This window comes from Podarcis cretensis (genome assembly GCF_951804945.1).
Source record: "Podarcis cretensis genome assembly, chromosome: 4".
Lineage (NCBI taxonomy): Eukaryota > Metazoa > Chordata > Lepidosauria > Squamata > Lacertidae > Podarcis > Podarcis cretensis.
The window spans coordinates 17,509,163-17,529,677 of NC_137173.1; the positions used below are offsets into that span (position 1 = coordinate 17,509,163).

Sequence of the window (20,515 nt, forward strand, 5' to 3'; positions counted from 1 at the left end):
AACAAAAAACATGCAAGCTTTGAAAACACACTTACTGCAAGTAACATGAATTATTGACGGTTATTCCCATCATTATTATTTTCTCCATCAATTTATTAATTGCCTTCCAAACAACTGTCTCAAGAGAATTTATAATTAAAAACGGTGAAAAACACCAAAACAAGTTACTTGTGAATTAACTTAATAAGAATGAGACATGCTACTGGTATGAGTAAGTTTTAAAAAACCTGAACAGCTGCTCTATCCTTTTGTGCCAAGAGGAATACAGAATACAGAATGCTAGTATTCAACCTTGAGAAGAAGTGGGTTATTCACTTCTCTTGCTAGAAAGCAAACCGACATAAAACAAGAGAGTTAAACGTAAAATATAAAATGTGAAAATCACACTGTCTTACAACCCACGATAATTCCATGGGAAGCCAATCCTGTGCAAGGTCAGCTCCCTACAGTGCTCTATTTTCTTAGCTTAGTCATTCACCATTAGTACCTGTAGAGTATGAACAACTGGAATTGCTATGAAGGCATATCTAGAAGTAGCTGCTGTGCATTAGATTGCTTTTTACAGAGAAATGGCAAATTAACCCACAAGCAAGCAGGTACGTATATAGGCTGAAACACACATTATATATAGTAGCAGCTAGGTATTATCAAACATGCCCATCCTGGACAGAATGCTTCCCTATCATAAAGACAGGTGGTGAAAAAATAAGAAAGAAAGAAAGAAAGAAAGAAAGAAAGGAAGGAAGGAAGGAAGGAAGGAAGGAAGGAGGTAGGCCTGTCTTTGCTTGCAGGTACAGTGGTACCTCGTGTTACTGACAGGATCTGTTCTGGAGGCCTGTCCATAACATTAAATGCCTGCAACTCGAAGCACTGCGTCTGAGCAGGCACGTGGTGTGATTTGGTCTTCTGCACATGCGCGAAGCATGATTTAGCGCTTCTGCGCATGCATGAGCAGTGAAACCCGTAAGTAACCCGTTCCGGTACTTCTAGGTTGCCGTGGGATGTAACATGAAAAGACGCAACATGAAGTGGACGCAACACGAGGTATGACTGTAGTTTCCTTATCTAAAACAATTACCCATCACGGAGAGACCACACAATGGACAAATTAGGCTCACACCCTGCAACAAATTGCAGCCACCAATTTTATCCCTGTATCTAACTTGGGCAACTTCTACAGGACCTAATAAAATTAGGAGCAACATCAAGAGCACATTCGCCTGCTTATCTTCCAATGTTACATGCACTATCATCTGCCAACAATGCCCTTCAGAGCCATAACACAACAACCAAGTCAGTCTCTACACAAAAGATAATAAATGGACGCAGGTCTGATATCAGAGAGAAATGTGCAGAATCCAACTGGAGAACACATCAACTTCTAAGGATACTCAACTACTAGTGCAAAGGAACTTCAAAAGGAAAACTCCAATGTGAAATTGCTGAAGGAAAATATGTCAAAAAGTTCTATCACGTGTGGTCTAATGCGAGATAGTGGGCTTCTATTCCACTATATGTGTTAATTCACTTGGCAATGCCAGGATATTTGAATTCTCATTACCAAGACTGCTTCTGTGACGGGTGACTGTGCTTATTTTACATACATTTAAGTATGTAAGGTGAGCGGAGAGACTCCATCAGGCAAGGCCTCCTTCCACCTGCCTTGCCCACCCCCTGGCCCTGGGATTCTTCATAAGGAAGCTGTGCCTGCAGGAAGAACTGTGAGGGCAGAGACTCCATCAGGCAAGGCCTCCTTCCACCTGCCTTGCTCCACCCTCCAGTCTCTGCTTCTCATTTTGTATTGTATTATGTTGTGCACTGTGGTTTGCTGTTGTTTTACTGATTGGAGTTTAGAAATTATTGTAACTGTTGAGTGGATTTCTGTTTAATTTTGAAATGCTGATATTTAATATTATTCTATATTGTTTTAATGAATGTTGAATGTTATATTATTTGCATATTGTATATTGTATTATGCATATTGTCTTATTTATGTGATGTTAGCCGCTCTGAGCCTGGCTTTGACTGGGGAGAACGGGATACAAATAAAATTTATTTATTTATTTATTTTAACATAATTATTAGAGACGGTATGCATTTGTATTCAATTTCCAACTACCTGTAACATCGCTGTTCCCCTTTTTCCTCCATCCCATGCCAACTGAGAATAGCATTTCATACATCTGATTAAGTAGACTCTAATCTACAAAGGTTTATGCCAGAATACATTTGTGAGTCTTTAATGTGCCACAAGACTCTTGCTGCCACAGACTAGGGGAGCAATCCATCAGGATGTACAGCTTAGGATACAGTGGATCATCAGCTCAGCTGGTGTTAAGTTCCCAGCGCTAGCTCAGTCGAAGATGCATCAAATAACTTGCTCATTCATCTGAGTTGAGGCTAGTGTCAGTCCCCAAATAGGGGTGTGGCAGGGGCAGAATCAGAAAGGTTGGAAAATTAGGCTGGATCCTAAGCCCATTTGTCTCAGTAACATGGCACAGAACACTATATTAAAGGCCTGTTTTCCATCTGCCAGGCTTAGGTAAAACAACAGCAGCAGTCCTACTGCTGGACCAGATTTGGATCTGGAGTAACTTTAAAGGTAAAGGTAAAGGTACCCCTGCCCGTACGGGCCAGTCTTGACAGACTCTGGGGTTGTGCGCCCATCTCACTTAAGAGGCCAGGGGCCAGCGCTGTCCGGAGACACTTCCGGGTCACGTGGCCAGCGTGACATCGCTGCTCTGGCCAGAGCCAGAGCCAGAGCCAGAGCCAGAGCCGCACACGGAAACGCCGTTTACCTTCCCGCTGGTAAGCGGTCCCTATTTATCTACTTGCACCCGGAGGTGCTTTCGAGCTGCTAGGTTGGCAGGCGCTGGGACCGAGCAGCGGGAGCGCACCCCGCCGCAGGGATTCGAACCGCCGACCTTTCGATCGGCAAGCCCTAGGCGCTGAGGCTTTAACCCACAGCGCCACCTGCGTCCCGAGTAACTTTACACTGGCTTAAATGACATTGGCAAGCTTTATACCAGCTTCTTGTGCATAGGATTGCTCCCTAAGACAACTAAACCTCTGAAAATGACACATGTACGACACTATGACACATCAAAAACATCAAGTGGATTATTTTCTTAAGGTATCATTAAAGAGAGTAATAATTGCAGACATGCATGCCAGTATGATATAGGGGTTCACTTGCATTCTGAACGTACCATCCATGATGGACATATTCTTTGTAGGAACGGGTGCAGATTTATATGTTCTGCTGCTAATCATCTGGTCCTGGCCAGTGCCTCCTGCAGTAATAGAAAAGTAAATATTCAGATGTTTACATTTCTCCAATTTTTAACTGAGCCACTACGGTGCAGCAGATAGAGTGATGCAACCCTTTCCTCTGTTTCGCTATGCATGCCTTTTACAACACACCCAGCTCAAAGAATGGTAGACTGTACCTGAGAAAGGAAGCTCTATTTTGGCCTGGAGAAGTAAGAAGAGGGTCTGCATTGCAGTAACTAGAGTAGCGCATGCTCAAGAAAGCATGTGCATGCAAATGTAAGATAGTCTCTGCCATTTCCGTGAATGCACGTGCAGATAGAATTCCTCTAAGGAAAAGGTAGTGGCCAGGGAGAGGTTTCTTGCAATCATAAGAGCCACAAGTGTTTGGCGTTTTGGACATGTGTCTGTATCACCCCAGCATGAAAAGGGTTGACAGAGAAGAGCTAGGGCAGAGAAAATGATCTAAGATGAAAGCTATAAGCAAATGCTTCCTTAAAACTGTAAACTGACCATGAATCACCAATGCAAATCATCATAGAATGGATGTGTGCTTAAGAAATACCTCTAATTCCCTCTTTGATCTGTTTAATCAGGCATAGGCAAACTCCGGCCCTCCAGATGTTTGGGACTACAATTCCCATCATCCCTGACCACTGGTCCTGTTAGCTAGGGATGGTGGGAATTATAGTCCCAAACATCTGGAGGGCTGGAGTTTGCCTATGCCTGTGTTTAATCATAAGTATCCTCCTCACAGGAGTGCCTGGCGTGCTCTGGTACATAGGGTCACAAAGAGTCGGACACAACGAAACGACTAAACAACAACAACATCCTCCTCACACAAGGAAAGGATTCCACCAGTCTGGAGGTTAACAGGGCACATGGGTAACATATAGCCCTTTTTCTCCTAGCAAACTGTGCACATTTGCAAACTGAGCTTTATGTATATATGAATATTATGACTACCATCACCATCATAATCCCACAATCTTGGGATTGCAATTCCAAAGGACAATAAGGCTACTGGCCTCCTCTTCCTCGTCGAGATGCTCCTCTTGCTGTTACGTTCTGCCCTTTACCGCCTCTTGCCCGACCTCTCCCTCTTCCTCTGCTGAGTGGCAAATCATCATCATCCGAATCATCATTAGCCCTTTGACCAGAGGTAGCCACATCCATGAGGTCATCATCACTACTGACGGAAGCATGATAAGCTCCCTGAGATCTATGAGCTTTGGCCCTGTTTAAAGCCTGAGAGAAAAGTGTTAACCAATGTTGAAGCATATTAACGGCCTTACTGGAACAAAAATCGAAGTTTCATCTGCTTTCCCCAGGGGGTTGGTTCAGGCATAATACTAAATCAATGCCGAAAAACCTTTTTGAGCCCAAGAACTTTTGAGTGTGCACCATGGACTCCACCCTCTCTGGTATTATTATTATTAATATTATTCATGATACTTTATGATACTGCCACTCTGGGCAGCTTTCAACACAATATTAAAATACAATAGTCTATTAAATATTAAAAGGTTCCCTTTTTAAAAGGTTCTTTCTCTCTTGGAAGCAAGGAAGAACAAGTGACCACCACCATCCCACACACAGACACACCTGCCAGGTTCAGAAAAATTAAAACAGATATTCTTGAATTTGCATGGTTTTACACAGGTTCCCATCACCACCATAAAATCTTGAGCTTACATTGGTAGACCACACAGTAAAGAATCACAGATCCATTCCTTGCCACAATGAAACATTGATTCAAGACATGCTTTTTTACAAAGGATGACAAAAAAAGTCAACAAATCGCTGAACAAATCTGGCGATCTATGATTTGATGGCAAATTTTAGGCAATCCCTTGTAAAAACTATTAGAACCCATAGACTGTTCCTCTTACGAGCTGTGTTTCGGCATCCAGCAGTGATGGAAAACTCTGGATCTTTGGGTTTGCCAATGTAGACACAATACAATTTGTGATTTGATGGTAGCTGAGAGGGGAGAACTCAAAAGTATCTATTTTGCTGGAGCCAACATGTATTAGCAGCTAAGTCGGAGTTTTGTGCTTCACAAGGATGAGCCTAGACTCCCACTGGGGCTCAGTGCTGGTTGAGGAGGAGGAGTCTGGAAGCTTCTGCTTCCAGTTTTAATTAAACACAGCTTGCATCACCATGTGATCAGGGCAAAGTTTGGGGAACATGTTTATTACCAAAGAAATATGAAATGGGGAAAATATTGAAATGAATGTCAACACATTGCCATACAGTGGTGCCCCGCAAGACGAATGCCTCGCAAGACGGAAAACTCGCTAGACGAAAGAGTTTTCCGTTTTGGAGGTGCTTCGCAAAACGAATTTCCTATGGTGTTGCTTCGCAAGACGAAAATGTCTTGCGAGTTCCTGCGAGTTTTTTTTCCTCCCCCCCCCTTTTCTAAGCCACTAAGCCGCTTATCCGCTAAACCGATAAGCCGCTAAAAGCCGCTAAACCGCTAATAGCGCTAATCCGCTAATCCGTCAATGGGCTTGCTTCGCAAGACGAAAAAACCGCTAGACGAAGAGAATCACGGAACGGATTCTTTTCGTCTTGCGAGGCACCACTGTACACATTTTGGACACAATGGAAGCTACTGCTTGCATACAATGGAAGCTACTGCTAGCTGTCAACGTTTTCCTTTTTTTAAGAGAAATTCCCTTATTCTGAATAGGATTCCTCACAAGAAAAGGGAAAAGCTGACAGCTATGATGGCCCAAGTCACCTTAGATCCTTTCAATTTTTTCAGCTTAATTACCTCTCGAACTTCCTCGTCCTCCTCCATGGTGTTTTTTCTTCTCGACTCTCTAAAGCGTTGCACCTGTGTTGAAGTGGTAAAAGGTAACTACGGTAACTATGCAATTTACACTTTCAGGGTAAAAAAAAAAAGGCAAAAAAGAGTGGGACTGTTTTCCTCTTTCCATTATTAAAACAACAAATAATGGGGACATCCTGAGATGCTGTTAGGTAGAGCTTGACCTTCATGACTTACATTGGCAAATGCATCCAACACCTATTAAGTCATTCACAATTAAGGTTGAGGGTCTGAATCAACTGGAGAGCATCCAGCTGTCTAAAGCCAGTTTATACTATTTTGCTGCCATCTTGTGGCTTAAAATGGCAATGCCACTCAGTCACTTTAATAAGATGTCTCATAAATTAAGGGGCTGGGTTATCTTTTAATACTTCAATCTTCAGAACATTCTAGTAAAAAGGATTGGCTTGTCAGAACGGTGAATTGGGGGTGGAGCGGTGACGTTGGACGTTTACAGAAAATAAGTGTGAAGTTCCAACACCTTTCTTTCTTCCAAATATTGTTACCCACTGTCATTTCAAGAAAGGTTAAGTCCCTCCATACGGGGGTCAGCAAACTTTTTCAGCAGGGGGCCGGTCCACTGTCCCTCAGACCTTGTGGGGGGCCAAACTATATGGGGGGGGAATGAACAAATTTCTATGCCCCACAAAAACCCAGAGATACATTTTAAATAAAAGCACATGTTCTACTCATGTAAAAACACCAGGCAGGCCCCACAAATAACCCAGATATGCATTTTAAATAAAAGGACACATTCTCCTCATGTAAAAACATGCTGATTCCCGGACCATCCGCGGGCCGGATTGAGAAGGCGATTGGGCCGCATCCGGCCCCCGGGCCTTAGTTTGCCTACCCATGCTCCATACTAACCTCTTCATCAATTTTGGCTTCCTCTGCGTCTGTATGGCGTTCCTTCAGAAACCGCTGCGTCTTCTCTAGCTGGAATTTCACCAGCTCCTCAATCGCATCCTTCTCCTCCTTATCCACAAACTCTTGCACTGCCTCTCCCATGCCTCTCTCAGTCAGGAGGGAAAGCTGCACTTTCTTGAAGAAAGACAAACAAGATACTGCATTGAATACCCCAGATTTATTTAAAACTGGTGTTCTTGGGTGGTGAAACTATGTAACCTGCTGGGGAGGGGGGACTTAAGATGAGCCGAAATGCAAGTGATTGAAAATTACTGGCTAAATAGATCAAATCTGGATCTCGAACGAATTAACTACTAGAATTCAACAAATAGAAATCCAACCTAGAGTAATTTCGGATCATAACCCAATAAAAATGGAGATAAAGATGTATGAAGAAAGAACATTTAGATGGAGATTGAAAGACTACCTTTTGGAAGATGAAAGAATTATTCAAGATGCTCGGAAAAAACTGATGGAGTACTTTGCAGATAATATGAATAAAGGCACAAAGATCAGCACAGTTTGGGATGCAAGCAAGGCGGTAATGAGGGGATTCTTCATCCAGCAGAATGCGATCAAAAATAAGAACAGAGAGAAAGGGAAGAAGGAAATCCTAAAACAAATAATGGATAATGAACAAAAGTTAATTAAGAAGCCAAATAACATCAAGATAAAACAAAATATTAAAATTTTGCAGACACAGTTCGCCATGATTATAAATAAAGAAGTTGAATGGAACATTAAAAGGCTGAGACAAAGGAATTTTGAATTCGCAAATAAACCTGGAAAATGGCTGGCATGGCAAATAAAAAAAAGGAAAGAGCAAGGTACAATTAACAGAATTATTGTGGATGGCGAGGAAATAGAGAACCCAAAAGGTATTAGAAAAGGATTTTTGGATTTCTACAAGCACCTATATGCAAAACGAGAGAAAAACAATATAAAGAAGATAGAGAACTTTTTGAAAGGAAAAAAGGTGCAAAAGATCCCGACAGAAATGAAAGACAGACTGAATGCCCCAATAGAGAATGTGGAGATAGTAGAAACTATAAAACAGATGAAAAAAGGAAAGGCACCAGGACCAGATGGATTTACAGCAACGTATTACAAAGAAATGAGGGACTCCTTGATGGTACCACTTAAAGAAGTTATGAATAATATCTTGAAACAACAGGACATACCAGGAACATGGAAAGAAGCCTTCATAACACTCATACCTAAACAAGACTCTGATCTCACACAAGTGAAGAATTACAGACCGATATCTCTGCTAAACACAGATTATAAGATTTTTTCGGGTATTTTAGCATCAAGATTTAAGAAGATATTGCAACAGCATATCCATAAAGATCAAGCAGGTTTCTTACCTGGCAGACATATGAAGGACAATGTAAGAAATATAATAAATATCTTGGAATATTTGACTGCCAGTAATGAAAGAAAAGCTGTCTTAATGTTTGTGGATGCAGAGAAAGCGTTTGATAATGTTTCATGGGAATTTATGTTGAAAAATTTGGAAATGATGGAAGTGGGAGAAGACTTTTATAATGGTATAAAGGCAATATACTCAGAACAAAGAGCTAAATTAATAGTAAATAATGTAATTACAGAGGAAGTGAAAATAAAGAAGGGTACAAGACAGGGATGCCCTCTCTCACCACTGTTATTCATCATGGTTCTGGAGGTCCTGCTGAGCTCTATTAGACAAAATGAATTAATAAAGGGGGTAACAGTAGGTCAAAACCAATATAAAGTTAAAGCCTTTGCCGATGATCTGGTAATTACGATGGAAGATCCGACAAATAGTCTAAAAGAAGTTATAAAAGAAATTGATCAATTTGGAAGAGTGGCCGGATTTGTATTAAATAAAAGGAAAACTAAACTTATGGTGAAGAACTTGGATCAAAGTATGATTGAAGAAGTGCAAAGAGAAACAGAGATGGAAGTGGCGAAGAAGGTAAAATATCTAGGAATATGGTTAACCCAAAAAAACATTGACTTATTCCAAAACAATTATGTGACAATTTGGAACAATATTAAGAGAGACCTCGAAGTGTGGAGTAGGATGAAGTTATCTTTTTGGGGCAGAATTTCTTCAATCAAGATGAGTGTGCTTCCAAGGATGTTGTTTTTATTTCAAATGATCCCAATAATCAAGGGGACAAAGATCTTCAGAGATTGGCAAAGAACGATTTCAAAATATATCTGGCAGGGCAAAAAGCCACGAATACAATTTAAACTACTAACTGATGCGAAAGAAAGAGGTGGCTTCGCCCTGCCGGACCTGAAACTTTACTATGAAGCATCTTGTCTCTGGTGGATAAAGGATTGGATAACACTAAAAGACAACAAGCTACTGGACTTGGAAGGGTTTGACAATAGGTTTGGCTGGCATGCCTACTTATGGTTAGGAAAGAAGAAAGCTCATAAAAGTTTTGCCAACCACATTTTCAGAGGTGCCCTTATAGAAACATGGGACAGGTACCAAAATATTTTGGAACCAAATGTACCACATTGGTTATCCCCACTGGAGGTCATGAGTGTCAAAAAGATAAACATGAGAGAGGAATGGATGACTTATGGAGATATTGTAATTAAAGAAGGGGGGAAATGGAAATTGAAGCCATATGAACAAGTTAAAAAATATGTATATGATTGGTTGCACTACTTCCAAACAAATGAGATGTTTAAGAAGGATTGTAAAGAGAGGAAATATATTGAAGGAGAGTCTAGATTCCAGAAAGAAATAATTAATAATGATTATAAGGTATTGTCTAAAATGTACAAAATGTTATTGGAATGGCAAACAAAGGACGAAGAAGTTAAATCAGTTATGATACATTGGGCCAGGGATTTTGGTTATAATATACAGTTAGCAGATTGGGAGAAGGTGTGGAAGGAAAATATGAAATTCACTGCATGCATGACGATAAAGGAAAATATTATGAAAATGGTATACAGATGGCATATCACTCCCGTAAAATTAGCAAAAATGTATAAGACATGTAACAAATGTTGGAAGTGTAAAGAGAGGGAAGGGACATTTTATCATATGTGGTGGGAGTGTAAGAAAGTAAAAGGCTTCTGGGAAATGATATATAATGAGTTGAAAAGGATGTTTAAATACACGTTTGTGAAGAAACCAGAAGCTTTCTTGTTAGGAATTACAGGAAGAGAAATTAATAGAAGTGATTATAAACTTTTTCAATATGCGGTGACTGCGGCAAGAATTTTAATGGCTCAAAAATGGAAACAAGAAGAATTACCAACATTGGAAGAATGGAGACGGAAATTGATGGACTTTGCTGAACTAGATAAACTGACAGGGAAAATTAGATACCAGAAAGATCACAAGTTCACACAGGACTGGAGAAAGTTTACGATTTATCTGGAAAATATTTGTGATGAACAGACAACGCTAGTTGGATTTAAAGAGGCTTTGTGATGAGAAAGGGTATTGCGAGAGGGTTAAGAGTTGTAAAGATTTATTAACTGGCAATACAATTATAAAGGAAATGTGAAATAAATATAAAATTATGAGGATTGTGGAGGGAGCGGGGGGAAGTCCAAAAGAATTTGGCATTATAGTGTATGTGAATGTGTTATTTAAATTTGTAAAAGAAAATTTTTCTAAAAAATTAATAAAAAAAAATTAAAAATTACTGGCTAAAGTCAGGGATGCTCAGGCGGAAGTCATTGTGCTCACACAATTATTTAGTTGAAGGCCGCCCTAAGCTTTATGGTTCTTGACTACAAAAGCACATAGTGTAATAAAACAGCCTGTGCTGGTTCAGGTGTAACACCAAACCATGGTTTGTATTACGCAGTCCTCCAGGCTTTTCTATCTGACCCTCAGGAAAAGGTTCTCCACCTTTGTGTTAAGATTTGCAGAGGCCCTGCTCATTGTTCCAGTTAGTGGTGTAGCAACGAAGAGCAGGGCCTTCTCCGTTGTGGCACGCTATATGCACAACTCCCTCCCCCCAGAGGTGCAATTGCTCCTTACTTTGTTTTCAGACCTCAGATTAAAACATACCATATTTTTCCATGTATAAGGTGACCTTTTTTCTGGAATTTTTTTTAGTGATAAATTGGGGGTCATCTTATACACAGGTTAATACAGGAAGCGAGGGCTGGAGCCAGGGGCGAGTACTCAAAAGACAGCTCAACAGCTCAGCAAACTAAGAAATCATATATATATATATATATATATATATATATATATATATATATATATATATAAACAGCTCAGCAAACTTAAAAAAGAAGCTCAACAACTGCAGTGCTTTCTCGGGTCTATTGGAATGATTGCTGCAAGACCTAGACTTGGTTTTGTGGATCATTTACTTATTTTGTGTATTTTAACAGACATTATTATTGGACAGTTTGGATGCAATGATGAAAGAGTTTACCCAAACTGGTCTGCAAACCAGCTTCAAATTATGCGATTTTGATCCTGGTTTTGTATCCGCTCACAAACCATGGTTTATCAGATGGTATCAATTCACACATCAGAACACATCATGGTTTGCTGTTGTATATGAATCATCTCTTTTTCTTGGGGGCCACAAGCATCTGTTGGCTTTTTGCTCAAAAAACTTAACACTATTCCTCTTCTAGATTTTTTCCTTCTACACAAAATTTCAGACTCTTAGAATGGAGAATCAATAGCTATAAGGCTTTGAGAAACAAAATGCACCTGCCGTTGAATTAGCATTAAAACCAGAAATTCAACCTGAGATAACAAGAAAAAAACAATACCTCAAATTCTGAATAATAAGTTTACCTTCTCAGCTGTCTGGAAGTATTGTTTAACAAGATCCTCTACCCTCAAAGTTGTTGTCTCTGATGCAGGCTTATGGACCAGTTTTCCAAAGTTAATCTCATCTTTAAAACAAAGAAAAATGATGCAATTTTTAGCCCATGAAGAGAAATGGTTTGCTATCCCAGATTATCATTACAATAAGGCAAAATGGATATCTGCAGGGTGAAATAATTCAAAAGAACAGTCCGTGTGTGTGTGTGAATATCTGACCTTAACACAGAACAATTGCTAACCTGTGGTAACTAATATTTTATGATATATATTGGTTTGTTCCCAATGTTTAAATCATACTCAGAGAGGTATTAAACTAACACATCCTGTCAACAAAGGATTTCTGCTTACAGAACAATGCTACATTATTGTTGTATAGAAGCATTGCAATGCTTCAGATACATTGTTGCCACACCAAAGTATTTCCATGAATAATGTTGTTTTTCCCCATCAACAACATTTATTATAATTCTCTGTAGAAGCTACATTATTGTTCATTCTTTTACCATTTTTCTCTTTTTGCTCCCGGTGCCTGAAAAAATGTATGATATCTTTGGGATTAGCTATCCTATCCATGAACTTTTGGCTGAAACGCACAATGTTGAATGGTTCAAAGCCTCCGCTGTAATCTACCTTCAAAAAAGAGTGAAGAAAATAAGCATTAAAGGTATAGGCTCTGCAACCAAACATCTAAAATGATCCAATTTTCATCAGTTTAGTCTAATGCCCTTGCGAATAACTAACTAACCATCCTGGTGTTTACAATACAGCACAACACTCAAGATACAGTGGTGCCTCGCAAGACGAAATTAATTCGTTCCGCGAGTTTTTTCGTCTTGCGATTTTTTCGTCTTGCGAAGCACGGACTTTGGAAAAGCTTCAAAAATCACCAAAGTCTTCAAAAACCTCAAAAAAGGCTACCACACCACGTGCTATGAGTTGCTCCTCGAAGTGAATGCACGGTTTTAAGAAAAAGGAAACAAACTTGCAAGACAAAGGAAACAAACTTGCAAGACAAAGGAAACAAACTTGCAAGACAAAGGAAACAAACTTGCAAGACGTTTCCGTCTTGTGAAGCAAGCCCATAGGGAAATCCGTCTTGCGAAGCAACTCAAAAAACGAAAAACCCTTTCGTCTTGCGAGTTTTTTGTCTTTCGAGGCATACGTCTTGCGAGGTACCACTGTACCCATCTTTAATAATTCATCTCAACAGCAGGCTTTTACAAGCAAACAGAAATTGTTTCAAACATCAAAAATCACATTTGCTCTCTCTTTTTTAAATAGCTAGATGGCTTTTAAACCCCTTATGATTTCCCACAAGTGCCTCAGTTCCACTGCTTCTAGGAATGCAGACAAGCTAAGTCACCTACTGCCACTCCACACAAAGGGGGAGGGAGGCCCTAAAATGAATGCCAAAGAAGAGCACTTTAAAATATGTAATGTGTTTAACAATATGTTTGCTACATTGCTTTTTAATTTTTTTTAAAAAAAAAAACATATTAGGAGCCCCATCTTACTCGTAATCTTATTAGAGGCTTATCTGGTTGTCTGGGGTTGTCAAGACGGTCTCTTTCTGAATTGTCCAACATGGCTTCAACCTTTAAAAATGGGAAGGAAAAAAACCACATACCTGGCTATTTATTTTATTATTTCCATTTATCAACCATCTAAAAGATCTCAGAGTAGTTTGCATGCAGAATTAAGTGCAAAAAACCACATCAAATTATTCACATAACAGAATAGAAAGGTAATATCCTAATATAATAATAATGTAATGTAATGTAATGTAATGTAATGTAATGTAATGTAATGTAATGTAATTGTCAGGGAACTGCCATCAGAGCAGGTGGTGGAAGGGCTCAAGGAGGTTAGGAGAGACTTAACAGCAGAGGAAGGAACCAGCAGGGGGAGAGAAGGAGCTCCGAGGGAAAGGGAGTCGGAAGAAGGGCTCTGGGACACTTCCAGCGAAAACAGTGAGGAAGTTTCAGGACCTCCTATAGGGACACCCACACCTCGCCGGAAACTGTCACGCCGAGAGTCAAGAAGACGCGTTTCCGTTAAGGAGCTTTTATGTTGGAAGAGATTCCGCAAACGCGCACTGTCGGATTCTGCCAGCGACTGAGGGAGCCATGCTTAAGGGCTCCGCTAAAGACAGAGTTTTGCTATGCTGAGCAAACCCTGAGGGACTAAGCTTTTACGCACAAGCAGCTCATCATCCCATCACAGCAATCCGACAGTCTCTGAAAGCAGCTTGTGCAAGGAGAGGCATCATGAGCAACCCAGCAGGAGCCGGAGCGGCGGGAGGAGCTGGAGAGGGTCCAAGCCTGGAAGAAAGGTACAGGATGTTGGAGGTCCAGCTAGCTCTGCAAACGGCTAGGCTCGAGGAGAGGAGGGCTCAGGATGCAGAAAAGGGAAAAACCACCCCAATCACGAGGAAGGTGCCAGGATTGGTGCAGAAGTTTGGGGGGGATCCCAGGAACTATCAAGCCTTTAGAACAGAGATGCAATATGCCCTCAATCTGCAGTTTGATGACTTTCCTGATGAGGAATCGAGAGTTGCGTTTGTGATTGGGCACCTCGAGGGAGGGGCGAAAGACTGGGTGAGGCCCCTGATGGCAGCGAATAATGACGCCTTAAAGGACTCGAGAAAGTTTTTTCGCGCCATGGATCTGATGTTTTCCAGCGAGATTGAGCAGGGAGTGGTGCGCAGACAATTAATGGCGTGTAAACAGGGGAGCCGATCTGTCCGTGAGTACTGGACTGAGTTCACCATGTTGATCCATAAATTGGGTTGGGATTTGTCGGTGGAACCGATACAAATGCTGTTCGAAGAAGGACTATCTTCGGCAGTGAAGGACGAACTTTCCCGGGCGCCCAGGGCGGAGTCTATGGACCAGCTGACTAAATCAGTGCTGGCCATAGGAGCACGCCAGGAGGCGAGAGCTTTGGAGAAGCGGGAAGGGAAGGGGGAACATTGGAGGGATTTTCGCATTCCAGATTCCTGAGCAGCATTCCCCGCCAGCAGAGCCGATGGAAATTGGAACAGCGCGTGCGCGCTCAGTTTCAAACCCCAGCGAAGGGCAGAAGAAGGAGGGAAAGAGCGCCAAGAAATGTTTTCTCTGCCAACAGCCAGGTCACTTTGCCAGAGTCTGCCCACAAAGAAAGGAATGGCAAGGGATGGCGGGAGCTGTTGGAGGGGAGGAGGAGGGGGTTAAGGAGCAAGTAAAAGCCAATGCCTGGCTGCCACCGTCGGGGCACAGCAGCCAGGCCAAAGAGCAGTGAATGTGCCCACGCCGGAACCCCCAAGACCAGCGCTTGTAATAGAGGTGTTGCTTGAGCTGCCAAATGGACACCCATTAAAGATAAAGGCGCTATTGGACTCAGGCAGCTCCTGCAATTTTATGAGTAAGGAGTTTGCAGCCGAACACCAGATACAGACTATCCCTTTGAGCAACCCGTTGCAGGTGACCACGATTGATGGGAGGGAGCTGTTGGGGGGAGAAGTTAACCAACAGACTGTCCCAATGATAATGAGGGTGGCAAGACACACCGAACTGATAGCGTTTAATGTGGCCACCTTGGGAGGAGCACCCATTATTTTGGGGATGAGCTGGCTGGCACTGCATGATCCGCTAGTGGGATGGCACCAGAGGGTAGTTTCCTTTGGGTCAGCGCATTGCATGGCACACTGCAAGGAAGGGGAAGCCCAGGCAGGAGCTCAGGCCACACTAGCAGGGATGGAAGTAACAGATAAAGGGAAGGTACCACGACAATACGCCGACCTGGTTAACGTCTTCAGCGAAAGAGAAGCAGATAAACTGCCCCCACACAGACCCTTTGACTGTCAAATTAACTTACTCCCAGGAGCACAACTGCCAGTGGGCAAGCTGTATGCAATGTCAGACCGGGAGATGCAGGAGTTAAGGGAGTTCATTGACAAGAACCTCAAGCGAGGTTTCATCAGAGAGTCACGCGCGGTGGGGGGCAGCCCAGTGTTCTTTGTGGACAAAAAAAATACTAATAAACCCAGATTGGTCGTGGACTTCCGGGCCCTAAATGCAGTGTCAGAACCAGTGACTTTCCCCATGCCCAGAATCGATGACATTTTGACCCGGGTGAGGAAAGGGAAAATTTTTACCAAGCTGGACCTAAGGGGGGCGTATAACCTGATACGTATGAGAAAGGGAGACGAGTGGAAAACCACTATGTTCACCCCCTTGGGGGCCTTTGAGTACCTCGTTATGCCTTTCGGTCTACAAGGGGGCTCGGCCTGTTTTCAATCGTTCATGAATCATGTCCTGGGACCATTGCTATACAAAAACTGTGTAGCGTTTTTAGATGACGTCCTGGTGTACTCAGAGAATGAGGAACAGCATGTGCGAGATGTAAGAGAGGTATTGAGCAGACTGCAAGAAAACCAGCTGTGGGTGAAACTAGAGAAGTGTGAGTTTCATACCAGAGAGGTGGAATTCCTGGGGTACCGGTTGTCAGACAAGGGATTGGCCATGGATCCCAGCAAGGTTCAAGCGGTACTGGAATGGAAGGCACCGAAAACTAAGAAGGATGTGCAAAGGTTCTTGGGCTTCGGAAACTTCTATCGGAAGTTCATCAAGAACTTTGCCCACTTAACGGCGCCCATCACTGATTGTCTCAGCAGCAAGAAGAAATTTGTTTGGACGGAAGAGGCGCAGGGGGTGTTCGAAAGATTGAAGAAGGCGTTTGCATCGGAAGAACAACTTTTGCACGTGGATCTACAGCAACCCATGAGAGTGGAGACTGACGCGTCAGAACAAGCCGTGGGGGCGGTGCTTCTACAGCCGGGAGAAGACACATCGGAGTGGAGACCGTGTGCCTTCTTCTCGCGGAAGCTGAACAAATCCGAGAGGAACTACACCGTGTATGACCGAGAACTACTCGCCATTCATGAAGTGTTCCGGAGATGGTGACACTTGCTGATTGGAGCGCAACACAAGGTCCAAGTGCGCACCGACCACAAAAATCTAGAATACTGGAGAACTGCCCGAGTACTGAACCAGAGACAAGTGAGATGGGCCCAGGAGTTCTCCAAATTCCATTTTGAAATTTGCTATGTGCCAGGGAAGGAGAATGTCAGAGCAGACGCTCTCTCTCGTAAACCAGAGTATTTAGAGGGAGAGGGGGAGCCAGAGAAGAGACATATCATCCCTGAGGACCACTGGGTGTGTGGGGCGGCATTGGTGGGGCAAAGAGAACTGGTAGAGGAAATCGAGAACGATGTATACGCCCAAGATAAAATCAGAGGACTACGGGGAGGTGGAGAGAACACAGGGGGGTTTGAAGAAAGGAACGGAGCGTTGTATTACAAGGGGGCACTGTACATACCGGAAGGTGAATTGAGGGGTCGGGTACTCAAACAATTGCACGACAGCCCCACTGCGGGGTACTTCGGGCAACACAAAACCATGTGGTTGGTTACCAGGGAGTTTTGGTGGCCCAAAGTGAGGGAAGACGTACGGGAATATGTTAGGGGGTGCGACCGGTGCCAGCGAGCAAAAGGAGAGAGGTTGGCACCAGCGGGGCTATTGGAACCCTTACCCACACCAGAAAGGCCATGGGAGGCAGTATCCATAGATTTTATGACGGATCTGCCAAAGTCCAAAGGTAAAACAGCTGTCATGGTGGTTGTAGACCTGTTAACCAAGATGTGCCACTTTGTAGCATGCTCACATGCGGTCACGGCAGAAGAGACAGCCAAACTGTTTGTAGAACACATTTTTAGGTTGCATGGCGCCCCCTTGAGGGTGGTTTCCGACCGAGGGAAACAATTTACTTCCAGGTTCTGGAGGAAGCTCATGAGCTTGCTACACGTAGAAGTCAATTTTTCGACTGCCCGACACCCAGAAACCAACGGGCAGGCGGAAAGAGCAAACGGTATCCTCCAACAATACTTGAGGTGTTATGTCAATGACAGAGAAAATGATTGGGTAGAAAAGTTGGCACTGGCGGAGTTTGCCTACAATAATGCGGAGAATGTGTCCACAGGGATGAGTCCCTTTTTAGCAAACTATGGGTGTCATCCCAGGGCTTTTCCAGGGGAAGGAGGGGAGAGGTGGAGCGTCCCAGCAGCAGAACATTTTGTAGAGGAGATGGAAGCGATCCACCGTCAGCTCCAGCTCAACCTAGAAAGGGCCAAGGAAGAATACAAGAAGCAGGCAGACAGGAATAGAAGGGAAGGTGAAACCATAAGGGTGGGGGACCAGGTGTGGCTGTCGACCCAAGGGTTGCCGTTCAAAGGGGGTTGCAAGAAATTGAGACCCAAAAGATTGGGACCATTTGAAGTTATTCAACAGGTCAATCCGGTGGCGTTCAAACTCAGGTTACCTAACCACATGAAACTGCACCCAGTATTCCACAGGTCATTGTTGTCACCACACAGGGGGGGACATGAAGGGTTGTTGACTCAGGGACCAGTCATAGAAGAAAGGGAGCACAACAACCATGTGGCGGAAATCATTGACTCCAGGTGGAAGGGTAATCAGGTGGAGTATTTGGTAGCTTGGGAAGGAGAACCAGAGTCAGAAAACACCTGGTTAAGTGCAGAAGAAGTCAATGACGAGGTTTTGATAGAAACGTTTCATCAAAGGTTCCCAAGGAAACCTCAGTCTGTAACGAGGTTTCGGAGGGAATATTTTGGCACCACCGACGAGGAAGAGGAGTTCGAAGGGTTCCCGGAATCAGAGCGGGAAGAAGAAGTAGACTCTGATGAGGAGGAGTACTGGGGGGCCAGGGACAGCAACAGGTGGAGGGAAGTGTTCGAGACTTCAGAAGAGGAGGGAGGCTCTTTCAGGGGTTTTGCATCCTCACCGCCCATGGAGGAAGGGACGGGAGGGGGTGAAGGGGGCCCTGGAGGGGAGGTGGATGTCAGGGAACTGCCATCAGAGCAGGTGGTGGAAGGGCTCAAGGAGGTTAGGAGAGACTTAACAGCAGAGGAAGGAACAGGAGAGAAGGAGCTCCGAGGGAAAGGGAGTCGGAAGAAGGGCTCTGGGACACTTCCAGCGAGAACAGTGAGGAGGTTTCAGGCCCTCCTATAGGGACACCCACACCTCGCCGGAAAACTGTCACGCCGAGAGTCCAGAAGACGCGTTTCCGTTAAGGAGCTTTTATGTTGGAAGAGATTCCGCAAACGCCCACTGTCGGATTCTGCCAGCGACTGAGGGAGCCATGCTTAAGGGCTCCGCTAAAGACAGAGTTTTGCTATGCTGAGCAAACCCTGAGGGACTAAGCTTTTACGCACAAGCAGCTCATCATCCCATCACAGTAATGTAATGTAATGTAATGTAATGTAATGTAATGTAATGTAATGTAATGTAATATAATATAATATATTTTTATTATTTTTACCCTGCCCATCTGGCTGAAAGAACTACAAACCAGTATGACATAAATATTTCACACCCCACAACATGCAATCATTCATCCAATCTCACTCACCATCCATTTGACAACACTACTACTATTCACAGCCTCGAACATTATGAACCATTCATATTCCACAATATTACAACCCACATACAAAGTGTCCACATACACAATGAGACAGCACTCCTAATATCCGAAACCATAGTGGACTTGTGCCCCACTCTTATCTTTTCCAGCTCCTACCTTTTCCATGCAGAAAGCTTGTATCGCTTGTGTTACTTTGGGATTGTCAGGATTAAAGATGTCAGGATGGTCAGCAAGAACAATGTCCTCAATGTAGAAAGGCCGTACTGTTTGGAGAGGAATCTTTTGCATATTCATTTTTTTGCCTTTGATGCGCAGCAAGCCAACATGTCTGGAATGCATTGAGTAAAGCCGGGTAAATCGAATGTGGCATATACCCTGAGAATTTATTTCAGCCATGATCAGTGTTAGGCTCACAAAGTTGTCAACATGATGGAAAGCTGTTACTTGTTATAGAAGCCTTAACAGGTGGACAGGGACAAGGTCCATGGCTAGGAGAAGTTCACACTGGGAATAATCAAAATGGATCTGGGTCCTTATACAAATATTCAGTGAATGGAGATGTGCAAGAATCCCCTTCTTGTACTAAGCTTAATGCAGACCATTGCAGCTAAAGATCTAACTTACATTTTTAACAGAAATAACCTGCCATCTGTAATCCCTACCCCATCATGAATCCTATTCTGCCTTCACAGGTTTCATTCACCAAGACCAGCTGACCTTTCATTTTCCTTGCATTCACTATCAACAACATTACAGAACCCGTCCTTCCTCCTCAAGTATCTCAGCAGCTCAGCAAATGGTTTGGGAACTCATGGGCACCAGGCAAGCAGTTTTTAGTCTAAAATGTAGTCAGTAAATCTACAATCACAATTCTGTCTTAACAAGGCTACAGCTACAGAAATCTATTTACTTGTATTATCTTCTCTTGAGAAGAGAACAACAATGGCAGATTCTTGCACTCTGCATCTTGGATGACACAGACCTCTTTCCTTCTCTCTCTCTCTCTCTCTCTCTCTTTCTCTCTCTCTCTCTCTAATTATTCTTTGGTTCTCAGGCCAGTGCATGAGCTCCTCGAGGTCTGTCTTCCGTCAGAAGGTAGGAAGTTGAACTGGGACTTGAGCCAAAGGCAGTCCAATCACCTCCAGAAGTTATACCAGAGACTGCCTCTTAGCCCTAGAGAACAGGGCCTCCTCCAATAATAA

The 20,515-nt window shown here is 43.1% G+C and overlaps 1 protein-coding gene across 2 annotated transcripts in view; it reads right to left on the reverse strand.

Moving 5' to 3' along the window:
- MRE11 (MRE11 homolog, double strand break repair nuclease) overlaps positions 1 to 20,515 on the reverse strand; it is a 35,073-nt gene that overhangs the window by 7,161 nt on the left and 7,397 nt on the right. For both annotated transcript variants that reach the window (XM_079973721.1, XM_079973722.1), the window contains 8 exons: positions 19,470 to 19,641; positions 13,346 to 13,426; positions 12,335 to 12,461; positions 11,799 to 11,899; positions 6,977 to 7,150; positions 6,050 to 6,112; positions 4,299 to 4,518; positions 3,210 to 3,293 (listed from right to left, as the gene is read on the reverse strand). In XM_079973721.1, the coding sequence (XP_079829847.1) occupies positions 3,210 to 3,293; positions 4,299 to 4,518; positions 6,050 to 6,112; positions 6,977 to 7,150; positions 11,799 to 11,899; positions 12,335 to 12,461; positions 13,346 to 13,426; positions 19,470 to 19,641 (1,022 nt within the window). The remainder of the gene's footprint in view (positions 1 to 3,209; positions 3,294 to 4,298; positions 4,519 to 6,049; positions 6,113 to 6,976; positions 7,151 to 11,798; positions 11,900 to 12,334; positions 12,462 to 13,345; positions 13,427 to 19,469; positions 19,642 to 20,515) is intronic.